Source organism: Penicillium cataractarum, assembly GCF_028827025.1.
Source record: "Penicillium cataractarum strain IBT 29864 chromosome Unknown utg000004l, whole genome shotgun sequence".
Classification (NCBI taxonomy): domain Eukaryota; kingdom Fungi; phylum Ascomycota; class Eurotiomycetes; order Eurotiales; family Aspergillaceae; genus Penicillium; species Penicillium cataractarum.
This window is the reverse complement of record NW_026622740.1, coordinates 3117041-3130654: the sequence shown is the minus strand read 5'-3', so window position 1 is coordinate 3130654 and position 13614 is coordinate 3117041. Positions and strand designations below refer to the sequence as shown.

The following is a 13614-nucleotide window of genomic DNA, read 5'->3' as shown; positions in this document are numbered from 1 at the left end:
GAATACTGCGTATACCGCAGGGAATTCAAAATCTAAGTAGATCCCCGTTCAGAGTGGAATCTGCCCCGCTGTTATAAGCCATGGTTCAAGTTCTTGTCTTTGTCATCACTGGTCACTGACTCTTGAGAGGTAAGAAATGAGGGATTCTTGGCGTCCATCCCTGTGACTTGTTTGTTTTCAAACCTTTCCTGGACCTCCCGACGTGTCTGCTGCAGCTTAGCCAATTGCGCGTTGGCCTCGTTTGCGAACTTCGAGCGAGCGCGCAGGACGGCGCCAAATTTGAGAAAGATACCTGGCAAAGGGGTAAGGATAGTGGCAAGAAAGCAGGGATGGAGGAGGCCCATTGCGTGCCGAGATTCTTACATATAAGTTGTGAAAAGAGGACTTCGAGGGCGAATTGCGGTTCAGTCGTATGCGCGATAAGGAAAGGCAAGATGAGAAGGGAAGAGAGGCTTACAATGCAAATCCAAATAAGGCACAAACTATGGAGTTGGTAGCGCTGCTGTGGCGGCGAAGAGACTGTATGTATCTATAATATAGTTGGTCATGGTGATGAAGACGAGCACGTTGCCCAGTCCGAACAAAATGGTCCCTACTATGCCTATCGCCCAGTGGATGCTCGGGTAAGATGTACAAGCAAACCGGGAAAGACTAATGGGGAGGGAAATGGCCCCATATAAAGCCGGCTCCAGGCGCATTTTGGGGGTTGAGACGATTCCGGGACGGGCGGTTGTCTTGCGGTATTTCAGCTCGAGCACCACGTAAAATGGGACCCTCACTATCTGGCCGATCATGATAACGATATAGGCCAAACCAGATACCCCTTGGCCCCAGTGACGCGGGTCAATAAAGGCTATAAGGAAAGCGGCAAAAATAAGGTAGAGAATGCCGTAGACGATGACTGTATACAGGGCCATAGCTGTAGATATTAGCTCAAAAACCGCCATGACGATGGGACGCACGATGGAGGTGCTCAGCGTAAAGCCGAGAGTCTTGGGTAGGATACCGGCGTCGAGCTTGCTGATGTATGCCTTGCCTGTCTCTTTGCTCGACTTGGCAGCCCGGCGTCGCAGGATGTAAGGTCCGTATGTCTCTGGCACTAGAAATAGAGCGAAGACAAACATCATAGAGAAAAGATCGTACATAGGACATCCACCCCACCGCCAGCCTGCGCCAGCAGCAAGGAAGAGAAAAGAGAACATGGAATATACCCTTATGGCCAGTCCTCGCTTTGCGGGCAGAAAGATATCCGAGACAACGGCGGGTTAGTTAGAAATAGCGGAGGAGCTGAAAGACCCACTAGGAAGCGGAAAACTAGCAGTGCAGGCATACCTTTTTCACTGCAGGCAATGGATGTGCCTTCAAACAATATCGAGGCACCAAGAGTACTGAGCCAAATAGTTTGACGGCCATAGAGTTCACACAGTGGACCCCAGATGACGGAACCAACGGCAAAGCCGAGCACGAACAGGCATACTGTCAGGATAGAGACTTCTTCTGACACATTGAAGCGCTCTTTAATCTGAAAAATTGCACCGGCGAAGATGGTCGAGGCTAAAAAGCAACCTAGCGTGTTGAGCGCACAAAACATAACGCTGACCCATTTCCATCCGGGCGACATCTTGAAGCCATTTTTGGGGTCATCGGGGAGCCAGTCCACCACATATGGATCCCCAATCGTGCCACTACGAGGGTAATTGTATCGTCATACCTGATCCGTGGTTAGACTTTGATCGAAGACAAGTTTGAAATGACTTGGAGGGTATGGTGTAGTTGCTGAAGTTCTTGTTTCCACTCAAGGATTTGACCGCTCCCATATTGCCCGTAAATTTATACTGAGTTTCTGAACCAGGAATGAATTGTCTGCTACTCTCTAAATCAAAATTGCCATTGATGTCAATTATATGATACTTGAGCACCCATGGAGCTAAGTGTTTACGATTATCTGTACAAAAACGACAGGCACGGCTGGGAGACGGAAATAAAGATCGGAGTTAGTGAGCCATGGGCACGGACTTTACTCAATTCTAACTAGTTGTGCAAAATTGTACGGAGTAGTTCAAGACACAGCGAATGCGGAGGACCAGACGGAGATTATCCGTGAGGTCCGTATTTCGAGCTTGGCCTAATAATAATCCCCACAGTGGCTCTAGCTCAATTTGGTTTATTCATCTGGTAATTCCGAAATCCGAACATCTCCTCCACGGATACAGTACTAATGAACGATATTAACGATTCCGAAACCCGAATATCTTGTGCTTGAATATATTATCATATAGGCATACTAATAACGAGCCAATGAGCAAAATAGCAACTCTATTTCTGGACGCGACGGCGTGAGTATGACCAGGGTTCTAGGCGGCTTCGACCTTGCATCATCATCATCAGCTACCATGAAACTATTATAGATTCCAGATCTGGGTTTCGAATGGCAGTAAACTACTACTATAGGCAAAACGATTCACGGGCCTCACAGCGTGTTAATCTTCACCTGCTGCCGTCAGAAGACATAGCCGTTGCGAACTGTGGCATTCTGTATAGTGTGTAAGATAGAGCTATGGTGATTGCTGTAGCAATTGAATTGAACAAAAATCTGTTCTGAGTTCAAGCTGTCAAGACGTGGGCTTTTGCCGAGTCTCCAACTCTTGGACAAGCTTTGTTTGTGAGCTGGTAACCTGCCACGACGCATCGACTTTGATCCGGTCTAGCGGAACCGAGACGTCTGAACTGGGAAATTGTTGAGGGGGCGATATGTTGCTATAGTATTTTTTCGAGGGCTCCCCGAACATTGATGGAAAAATATTCTTGAGGAGCGACGGTAAAGCAGGCATACATGCGCATATGATTGCAACGTCGCACTCCACCACGCTCCAATAGATCGCCGGTGTATTATCATCTATAGTAAATCTTCAGAGGGGACCACTTTTCGGCTGAGAAATAGGGTAACATACATGTCACATTAGAGGACTTTGAGAATTTGACAAGCGATTGCAATCGCAAGCAACTCACAACTGTAATTCTGGGAATCGATTAGTATGAAACTGTACAAACTGAATAGACAAGACGTACAGGAAGCCTGTGCAGAACATCAGGAGGATCTGTAACTTTCTCTTTATATTGAGAGATACCTGAATCAGCGGCCAGATTGGCAGACTAATTATTGAGACATCCATGGCAATCTGCATTGCTGCCTTGTACCAAGAAAAGGTGTTAATGTCAATACAGCTGCCCTTGTATTCACCTGTCCACCCAGACCAAAAGTAGGGCACGGGGGTGCACTGAAATATCATTACAAATGTGTTAGAAATTCCAAAGCACATTGACAGGCCCATCAAGAAGTATGTGATACGATGAAAATTTTCGGATGGAAAGATGCGAAGGTAAAACGCGAGGAAGGAAAGCTGTGTGAATGCTTCAGCAGACATATAACAGATCTCAGCGACGTAAAGCAGCTACAGTAAGAATAAGTCAATGGAGAAAAAATCGATTGTCAAGGGCAAGGGCGAATTCACCTCCAGCTGTTTTGTGATCTGGTGAAAAGGAATGGTCCAGATATTTGTTCCGAGACCGAGCCCTTGCACTGTATTATGTCAGCATCAACAGGTCTTGAGACAATGGTAATTTAATCCTTACTTGGGAACATCAAGCAGTTCAAGGGCGCTGCGCAAACCAAGGCCGCGACAATAAGACTATCGTCATATCCGAATTGCCGGTTGAAGATAGAACGTTGTACCAGGCGCAGTGCGACCATTATTAAAGCTACCATGCCGAGAACTCCAGCTATGATAGGCGAGATCCGAGCTTGGCTGGTTTCCGGTACGTGACAGGTTGACATTGTGAGGTTCGTTGCGGCTGAGAACTATCAGATCCCTAATCTCGAGATAAGCGGATTCTTACTCTACTTACTGAGGCCTGCCTTTACGCCGCACTCTAAGGTAGTGCATCCCGTCGCCTGTGTGATAAGTGAAGTGTCCATGCAAATACACGTCAAATTCGAGGCGACGCATGCCGACTGGTTCAAGGCAGTAGAGAAACAATCCAACTATAATGAAGACATGGGGGAGTCAATTCGATGTTGAAATTTTGGTCTTTGAAAACGCCAGCGTACATACTGCACAGGATGACAGACTCCGGAAGGGTCCGTCTGCCAACGTTGAGGTTGACATCCTGGGCCTGAGCTTAACAAGCAATTCAGACCCAAATAGCCAATTGTTCCCCAGGCTTATACTATGCGAGCCCGTCGCTTTTGCACAGTCCTCATTCGAAGCAACTCAATCGTTGCACAGTATACAGGGTCTCCTGAAGGAATATGAAAAGGAATAATCTTTCTCGGGTTATCCGCTGCAAGGCGGGCATTATTTGAGCTTATTAGGCCATAAAGGACCCCTGGCCGTTACTGCATCGTTGCATTGCAGTACTTTGGTCAATTAACTCCGCAGTACTTTTGAATTTCGAGGCCCGTTAGTGCTACCCACACGCCTGTCTTCGCGATCCCTGCCCTGGTTGAGAAAAGCATGTATAATTTCTCAAAGCAAATTGAGCGCGCAAGCGAACCTAGCTCCATCAAGCACGCCACGATGCTTCTTCTACCTCATGTTATCAGCGTGTGGTGGTGGGAGTACGAAGGACGCGGGAAGCGAATGACGACTCTTTTTTTTGGATTTTCTTCAGTGGTAATTATTCGGGGCGCGCGTACCGCTCGCTCTTGGAAGATTTCAAGTGCAGACCGACCGGCCCGTCACGCTAAGAGCCTAAGATGAAGTATTAGTTCTGTGTAATCTGTCAATTTTTTGACAAGTCACAAAACGGGCGGCGCACAGTTACGGGCGCGAACTGGGGCACATCACGAAATGCCCGGAAAAAGCACTCAGTTTCATTAGCTTGGGGCCAAAGAGATCATAACAATCGCCCTGTGTTCTCGGGTTACCTCAAGTAGAATGGACCATTTTGTTTTGGCCCCAATTTGCTCCTGTCAAAAGGATCCTAACAGGTATGTGCGCAGACCCACCGTGGCAGAGCGAAGACGGCTGTACCCGAGGGTGGAATTTCCGTCTGCTTCAACTAAAGCAGACGAAGGGATTAGTTAACGGGTTGGAGGCTGGCAATTACACGTGCGGCACTGTTGGCTGGCCCCTAGACGGTCACAGAAGCTTCAGCTACATATCTAGTCTTTAGCTATCTATTATTCCCAACATTTAAAGAGTCCAGTGTAATCCATGTCCATTCTAACCCAGGACCTGGTTGCATAACAAAAAGACCCAGGTGAGGGCGGGGTGGGGGGCGAGAATGGCGGACGTGGAAAGTGGAGATTGGAATATTTCGCGAGGGGAATCCCCGTCTAGTGCAAGCTTTCTTTAATAGCCAATGACAGGTAGAGACAGATATTATAAAAGTGTTTCTTTAACCAAAGCTTTACCTACCATTCGCTTTCTCCTCGTTCTACTTGGCCCACCCGGTCGCCTCATCTGCAGCCGCCATGTCTTTCTTCACGGTGGCGAGTGTGATCTTAGGAGCTGCGTTGATCTACATGATCACGGCTGTATTATCTCGCAAAAAGACTCCAGGACCATTACCACCGGGACCCGTAGGGAAGCCAATTGTGGGTAACATCTCAGACCTGCCACCACCAGGCGTGCAGGATTGGGCACACTGGCTGAAGCACAAAGAGCTCTATGGTATGGCCCTAATGAGATACAACACTCGGATACTGTACAGGTTCAATAAAATTCACATATGCGATTCACTTAGGGCCTATCAGCTCTGTCACTGTGTTAGGACAAACAATTGTCATCATCAATGATAATGAAATCGCAATGGAACTATTAAGCAAACGCTCCGCGATACATTCGTCACGTCCGAATCTGGTTTTTGCATCCCAAATGTCAGTTTTCAATCTCAGGGCAAAACTCTCCATTTCACTTACACCTATTGAATCAGGGTGGGTTGGGAGCATATTTTGGCGATGCAAAGCTACTCTGACCGATTCCGCGCTTACCGTAAAGCGATGCAACCATATCTCGGCTCAGAAACAGCAGTCGCGCAGTACAACTCATTGCAAGAGATTGAAGTCCATCGCTTCTTGCTCCGTGTCCTTCGAGATCCTTCAAAGCTTGCGCAGCATGTCCAGACGTAAGTCATTCCATCTACAGCCTTTGTGGCGAGCATTGGGAGTAATATTCCATTCTATTCAGGGAAGCCGGGGCGGTAATCCTAAAGATTGCATATGGCTATAACATCGAGCCGCATAAACGCGACCCACTGGTCCGCATGGCGAATCTCGCCCTCGAGCACTTTTCCATAGCTGGAACTCCGGGCGCATGGCTAGTCGATATGATCCCAATATGTGAAGCATCTCCAAAAGGAGTAGTCTGATATAGAGGCTAACTATCGCAGTGAAATATGTCCCTGCTTGGCTCCCAGGCGCTGGCTTTAAGCGGACTGCGCAGCAGTGGAAGAAAAACCTCCAGGACGTTGTTAACAAACCATATGCGTTTGTTCGACAACGTATGGATAGTGGCCAGTTCCAGCCATCTTACCTTGCAAACTTATTTCAGGCATCAGGGTATCCACAGGCTGGATCCGAGGAAGAGCTCGTAGCCAAATGGACAGCCGGGTCTCTTTACACTGGTGGTGCCGATACTGTATGTCGTTGTCCTGTACAAAATATCACATGCCAACTAACAAACTTCCAGACCGTTTCTTCAATTGAAACGTTTTTCCTGGCAATGACCTTATTCCCCGAAGTGCAACGAAAGGCTCAAGAGGAGATTGATCGAGTGTTGGGACCTGGTCGACTGCCCACAGTCACCGATCGGAGTCGTCTTCCGTACATCGATGCTATCGTGAAAGAAGTCCTTCGTTGGCATCCCGTGGCACCAATGGGAATCCCACATATGTCTGTCGAGGATGATAGGTGGGAAGGCTTCTATATTCCGAAGGGGTCATTGATTATGCCCAACATCTGGTGAGTTCGAAACTGAAATCAAGGTCCAGCCAGACTATTAATTGCACTATAGGGCCTTGACCCATGATCCTGAGGTGTACCACGACCCAATGACATTCAAACCAGAGCGATTCCTAGGCATCAATGGGCTAGAACCCGAGATGGATCCTCACGCGATTGTTTTCGGATTCGGGCGTCGCATTTGCCCCGGTCGCATTCTTGCTGACATCACCGTTTATCTCAGTGTTGCTCGGTCACTTACAGTCTTCAATATTACCAAAATGGTTGAGGGGGGCAAGGAAGTTGAAGTCAAGCCGGAATTCCAAGCTGGTGTTATCAGTCATCCGGTTCCCTGGAAGTTCAACATCACAACGCGAAGCCCAGCCCATGAAGCGTTGATCTTGTCAGTGGAGAAGGAACACCCTTGGGAACAAAGTGACGCTCTTGATTTGATAAATATTTAATGCCATCCGTGAATTACTTTCTTAGGTGCTCAGCTTATCTCATGCCCGTCAACCATTAACTGTCGACATTGTCTTGTCGATGGGGCTTAGGCGTAGAAGTCGATGAATTGAATCTCGCTTTTTCGTTAATTTTTTTCCTTTTTAAATTTTTTTGAGACCTCTTATTCGGTTGGCCTATGCCTTCGCCACGCCCGTGGGCATCAGTATATCGCGTAGGTATTAGGTGGTGTATATTCCAGAACGTTTCGTTGCACTGGGCTTTCTCATTGTTTTGATTCCGCAACTATATATATCCCATTCGCACATTGGATTTCGCCACACCTTCTCCTTTAAGGTAAGGTTGCCCGGCTTCAACCTTGAGAATAAACATCTCAATTGAAGGTAAACTGCAAAATTACACGGAGTTCTTCGTTCACGGTGCTACTAATGATGCTCAAAATTGGGTTGTTACCCCTGGGATTCTCCTCGAGGCTGAGAGTCCCCGCTTATCGCCCTGTGGAGACCTTTTCCAACCACATTTTGGCCAATTAGATAAAAGAGGCGCGGTTGCAATAGGGGGCGAGGCCGCGGGAGATTTCCTTCACAAAGCATATAACGTGAAGATTTAAGAAATCGACTCTTGGGCGTTAGCCAACTAGAATTTGCTTGTGTTAAAGAATCTCAGACTTGGCAAATTAGCAACTGACATTTGGCAACAAGGGGGTCTAGGCAGCAGAAGTTTAGCATTATTAATACGAGAGTGAACCATCCAATCTTTAATCTCCCCTCGAGATTTTTGACTGAGTGAACACGCACTGAGGCGTAATTGAGAAAACACCGCCAGCAGTGCTTGTAAACGAGTATCCAACTCTATCGTTATGATTTCGCGATTACCTGACGATTTCGAATCTTCCTACCCCATACCGGAAAATGAACTACTTTCCACAGGCCACCAAACGATCATCAGACCTACTTCTATCGTTCCCAGTCGATGTTCTGCGGTTGATTATCCAGCTCATTTTGGCCAATGGCCTTTATCATCCCGAGGGCAATTTGTTCATCCATTCACGCCTCTCCTGTCGCGTCCTATCTTTCCACCACATTGTTGGCAGAAGTAAGAGAGTTCGTGGAGTCTGCAGCTCTTTGGCTCGTGTCACTCGATTTCTACTCTTTCGGGGAAAGTCAACCAGAGCCGGATTGGTTCCAATACTTCCCCGCCTTTTGCTCGAGGGAGAAATAAAGACCTTCCGTTACTAAGAGATTGTATGGTGAATCTCTGCCATCCTTACTGGCTTCGTGAACTCTACACACTACATCAGAGGCTCTTAAATTCGCCCGGCTCCTTAGAGTTTGTCTGCGCTATCACCTGGGATGGCGATGAAGTAATGGATGTGATGAGAGGAAGGGTCGAGAGTATGGGATATGGGAGATTTGGACATGAGTTTGTGAGCACCTTCGCCGATGAATGCATTGATGCCGGCCTCAAGATCGTCGATGGTGTCGGGAAACGTCCAAACGGTGGTAGCAAGGATTCCGGCGATAGTGAGCAATTAGAAGAAGCAGCAATAGGAGCGTTGAAGACTTTCTTTTTCAACGAAACACTCGCTCTTTGGTACTATAATGCTCACATGGTTCGGCAGATCTTGAGTTTATTTCCATACCTGGATTTTGTGGAGTTTCCTGACTTCCCACTCGTGCCACTTGTAGCGCGGATGAAATATTTCTTTCCACAATGCACAGATGATGATTCTAAGTTCGCCGCTATCAGTTTCTCCCCTCCGCAAATGTTGCAAAATCTTGGAATTACATACAGAGAGCAAGGCCGTCGCTACTCTGATCTCTTTGCATCCGTCAAAGTGTTGAATATCCTCTCCCCTCATTATAACCCGATTCTTGCTCTATTTTGTTGCAAGAACTCATTCTGTGCCCCAGCGTTTCTGCTACCTTTGCTGATTTTCAATCGATGGTGTGGAAGGAACGGAACCGACTGCGATATTCCTGCACATATCTTAGAGAGGATCAAGAATGTTGTTTTAGAGGCAATATTGGATATCCCAGGTGGAAAAAACACTCAGCTATTTGATATCGAGCAGTTGAGACATGTGATGGATGAGCCTGATGTTGATTTCATATAATTCGGATTTAAGAGTTGGATTGAATTGATTATTACAGTCGAATTCTATACCTCTTTGGATTGTTTATGTAGATTGGCTGGTACGAACGGAAAGGGACGAACATCCTTTTTCTTCCAAGACCTATCGAAACACTCTCGCTTTCTTGCCATGAGATCACAGTTTCCAGTTCAAAGGTCTTTAGTAGTGGAAAAAAGTGTCTGGGAATTGGGAATTGGCTGACGCTGTGGTTGTGGTGGGTTCCAGTCTAAAGAACTGGATGGTGAGGTCTCAGCTAGGTAGCACCGCTAAAGTAATAGGGAGGAGGCAGTATTACAGAAACGACGCTAATTTAAAGCACTACTTACCTGTATATCCTGGATTATGGTTACATAGAGATAGACTTAATTGGTAAAGATCGACACTCTCGAAGCGGACTGTTTCGACGAAGTTATCCCCGCCTCATTGCTTACAGTACTCCACATGGAAATATCCACAGCACCCGGCCGATCATCAACGCGTTATACATAAAAAGTGGGAGCTTCCTCTGCAGCTGGTTTGCTGAATATGTTAGACCAAAGGAGGAATTCATGATCGTTCTTGGAGCAGGAATAAGATCGAGGTCGGCATTGTGTTTCACACTAAGCCATTTTCCCTTTTGGGAAACTGGTCCCTGGGACGGGAATGATTAACCCCGTCATTGGCCATTTTTAAGCTTATGGACCGGATGACTGATCTTGCAGTTAAGAGTCCTACCGTAGTATATTTGGGTCCCTTTGCAGGGCAACTCAAACAGGAAGTGGGTCATGATCATCACCTCGGCTTAATGAGCTTTACAACTGGCCAATCCATCACAAAGACCTGGAACTGAGGTTTCCAATGCCATGCAGATTACTTCCCGGTTAATAAATCTGACTCTAGTTTCCATACAGTATCCACAAGTTATACTTGGGATAGCGGTGCGACGTTGGGGAAATATAAATGGCGACCTAACCGGAGCGTGATGTGCATTAAAAATTTCTTCATTCTCAGTTACAAACGGGGAACTCTTGAAATATCTGTCTCGATGCATTTCCTAGCTATTGTGTCGGTCCTATCAGCTGGTCTGGTGTCGGCCTACGATTTGCCTGATAACCTGCAGCAGATTTACAACAACCACAAGGTACGAGACATATCATCCACGAAACAACTTATCATCCCCTCTAACAAACATAGTCCGGAAAATGCAACAACAAGCTCGCAGGGGGATTCACTGATGGAATCGATGGCGCCAAGACCTTTGCGTATTGTAGTGACATTGAGGGTGCCATCTACCTTCACAGCTCTGGAAATGGTGGTCAATACGACAACATGGATATAGACTGCGATGGACTGAACAACACAGGTGGCGATTGTGGCTCTGACCCGAGTGGTCAAGGTGAAACTGCTTTCAAGGATCAGCTGAGCCAGTATGGTATTCAAGACTTGGATGCAAACGTGCATCCCTACATTGTCTTTGGAAACTCCAACTTTGACCCTCAAAAGTATGGCATGGCGCCATTGAGTGTTATGGCTGTTGTTTGTAACAACCAGGTGGTAAGTATTGCCAATGACTTCAACCCTTGACCAGAGATCACTTACTGACAAAGTTCAGCTGTACGGTATCTGGGGCGACACCAATGGATACGACTCGACCGGAGAAGCCTCCATCTCGCTTGCTCAGATGTGCTTCCCCAACGAAGGGCTTAATGGGAACAATGGACATGGACCCGATGATAGGGTTCATTGGTCAGGATGCTGTTCCGGGCAGTAGCGCAAACTGGAAGGCTGGGGACCGCAACGCTTTCGAGGATAGCATCAAGGAGTTGGGTGACAAGCTTGTGTCTGGACTGAAGGTCTAGGTTTGAAGTGACCTCCTGACCCTGTTCTGCAACTCCTACCCGAAGATATCGTTCACATCTGCTGGACTATACTCTCATTGGTATGGTCAAGCCATCAGGGGCTCGATATCCAGTTATCTCTCAAGGAGACTTGTATGTTTACGGTGCTTCTCAATAGGGTAGAAAGACCGCATGATATTGTGTACCTTGCCAGCAATTGTTACGCTCGGGTAATTTTGTATAATTTGTATAAAGTCACAAGGAACTCAAAACAGAGATGTTAGTTCGATCTATTACCAGACTTGGTAGAGTCAGGGACAAAGTAAATGGGTTGAAAGTCAGCCCGTAGGCAAAATTCTATATTCAGACCACAGTCCAGAGAGGTATAAAAAGTCCGAACGCAATAATGTAGCCAATCCAACTCCAGAAACCCAATGCAACAAGAAAATGCTCAACCTCCAAATACAGTAAAGCCCATCAAACCGACCCAGCCAACAACAAACACGACCGTCAAAATACCAGCACCGGCGCGGTCTCCCGTCGTAATCTTGCTCTGCTGAGTAGTCGACGAACTCGTATCGTTCTCACCCTGCGTCGGGTTGCTAGTACTATTTCCACCCGTCGTAGCGGTAACCGGGCCGCTGGTGTTGAACTGAATCATGTTTGCGACGAAAATATTGGTGGCACTGATTTGCTCTTCCATGCCGATCCATCCGTCGTATTCTGATTTGTACCATCGTACTCCGCAGGTGTTGTTGTTGTGGCCTGTGCAAGACAATGCTGCAGCCTTGGCTGAGGTTTGGAGATAGGGTAGAATTGTGCTGTATGTTGATGGGACGAGGAGAGCGGTAAATGAAAGCCACGAGGAGACGAGGCCCTTGAAGAGAATTTCATTGTCGTTGCAGCTTTCCGAGGGCTCGCAGACGACTTCCTCGAAGATGCCGCCATTACTAGTGGGGAAGAAGTGATCGAAGGTTTTGTTCATCAGTCCGTTGACGGCAGAAAGCCATTCGGAACTTCCGTTTGTCTGTAGTTGGTCAGTCAGTAAAGACGTCTTCCAAGATAAATCCAGTATCGTGCGAAGACTGATAATAGGGACCCAGATGGTCTTACATAGTTGTACATGTAGGCAGCACCCATCATATAAGTGCCATAGTTATACGACCACTGAGTGTCACCTTGAGTGGAACAGTCGTCATCCATATTCGTAGAGTCGGCAACGTTCCAAGTCGAGTTGCTGAGTAGCGGCGAGCTCAAAGACCAGTTCCAGATCTTCTTGGCCCACGTAGCATATGAGGCGTCATTGGTGTACCGAGCAAGTCGAGCAGCAAGTTGGAAAAGACCCCCGTTGGAGATCGCATTCTTCATCGTGTAACCGGATTCGTAGGGCCAGATTTGCCAGCGCATTCCACCGTCGCACGCTGTGGTATCCCATCGGTTAATCTGAGTGTTGTAGACACCCTGAGCCAGGGAGAGCCAGGAGAATCCATCCGTAACGTCGGCAAACTGCAACTCGGCGGCGGTCATGGCGGCAAGTCCCCAGAACATTTGATCATCGTTTCCCTGTCAATCAGATAATGGTTAGCAGGGTCTCTCCACAAGTGATGCATAGGTAGGGCGAGTCATTACCAGATAACTGCTGTAGTTGCTAGGCATATAATCACCGTCGTCACCAGACTGCCATTGTAATCCAACACTTAGCTCCTCATTGTAGGTTGTGTCGCCAGTGAAATACCAATACTGGAGCAATGCCAAGAAGAGAGCTGAACCCTCCCACCATTTGCTTGCAAAGGCTCCTGGAATATGTCCGGTCTCGTTTCCCTTATAATAGGTCATCATCGCATATGTGGTCGTACTGGCGGCATCTTTGATGGATTCTATACATTGAGATAACAATCAGCAATCAGGATATCAGTGTTAAACTGCCATCAGTTTGCAGCAAAACTTCTCCGAGAATAGGGTTGCCGTCACACGACACCACTTCACATACGTTCATCGGTGATAGTCAAATCGATAGCACCAGCCGGATTAGAGATAAGAAGGGCGAGCGCCAGGCTCTTCAACCCACGCCCAAGCCCAGGCAAATACATGGCGAGTTGTGATAAAAGAAATCCCAGTAGAAAGTTGTTGAGTGGGTCTGCCTTCTAATAGCGGGGATAGCTCATAGATAGGTCAGGCGGAATGCAATCCAAAAAGCACAATCAATGATAGATTTTAAAAACCATCATTCACTGGGCGACAGTCATAGAAAAAAGAAG

General features: G+C 47.2%; 6 protein-coding genes across 6 annotated transcripts; 3 read left to right on the top strand and 3 right to left on the bottom strand.

The window, feature by feature from the left end:
* Positions 1 to 71: 71 nt before the first annotated feature.
* N7496_005639 (Major facilitator superfamily domain general substrate transporter) lies at positions 72 to 344 on the bottom strand (the record flags this gene model as incomplete). Its single annotated transcript, XM_056698568.1, has 1 exon — positions 72 to 344. One exon carries the CDS (start codon positions 342 to 344, stop codon positions 72 to 74), a length of 273 nt encoding a protein of 90 aa, XP_056557093.1.
* A 138-nt stretch (positions 345 to 482) lies between these two features.
* Positions 483 to 1621, bottom strand: N7496_005638 (Major facilitator superfamily domain general substrate transporter; the record flags this gene model as incomplete). The annotated part of the gene is made up of 2 exons (XM_056698567.1): positions 483 to 1099; positions 1333 to 1621. The coding sequence occupies 2 exons, from the start codon at positions 1619 to 1621 to the stop codon at positions 483 to 485; spliced, it is 906 nt and encodes a 301-aa protein (XP_056557092.1).
* Positions 1622 to 5476: 3855 nt separating this feature from the next.
* On the top strand, positions 5477 to 7407 carry N7496_005637 (cytochrome P450; the record flags this gene model as incomplete). Its single annotated transcript, XM_056698566.1, has 7 exons — positions 5477 to 5675; positions 5749 to 5881; positions 5938 to 6129; positions 6192 to 6343; positions 6394 to 6641; positions 6693 to 6964; positions 7017 to 7407. 7 exons carry the CDS (start codon positions 5477 to 5479, stop codon positions 7405 to 7407), a joined length of 1587 nt encoding a protein of 528 aa, XP_056557091.1.
* Positions 7408 to 8651: 1244 nt separating this feature from the next.
* On the top strand, positions 8652 to 9521 carry N7496_005636 (uncharacterized protein; the record flags this gene model as incomplete). Its single annotated transcript, XM_056698565.1, has 1 exon — positions 8652 to 9521. The coding sequence occupies one exon, from the start codon at positions 8652 to 8654 to the stop codon at positions 9519 to 9521; it is 870 nt and encodes a 289-aa protein (XP_056557090.1).
* A 1042-nt stretch (positions 9522 to 10563) lies between these two features.
* Positions 10564 to 11377, top strand: N7496_005635 (glycoside hydrolase family 75 protein; the record flags this gene model as incomplete). The annotated part of the gene is made up of 3 exons (XM_056698564.1): positions 10564 to 10659; positions 10713 to 11072; positions 11126 to 11377. The coding sequence occupies 3 exons, from the start codon at positions 10564 to 10566 to the stop codon at positions 11375 to 11377; spliced, it is 708 nt and encodes a 235-aa protein (XP_056557089.1).
* Positions 11378 to 11807: 430 nt separating this feature from the next.
* On the bottom strand, positions 11808 to 13446 carry N7496_005634 (glycoside hydrolase family 76 protein; the record flags this gene model as incomplete). Its single annotated transcript, XM_056698563.1, has 4 exons — positions 11808 to 12383; positions 12470 to 12919; positions 12986 to 13233; positions 13347 to 13446. 4 exons carry the CDS (start codon positions 13444 to 13446, stop codon positions 11808 to 11810), a joined length of 1374 nt encoding a protein of 457 aa, XP_056557088.1.
* Positions 13447 to 13614: the final 168 nt, after the last annotated feature.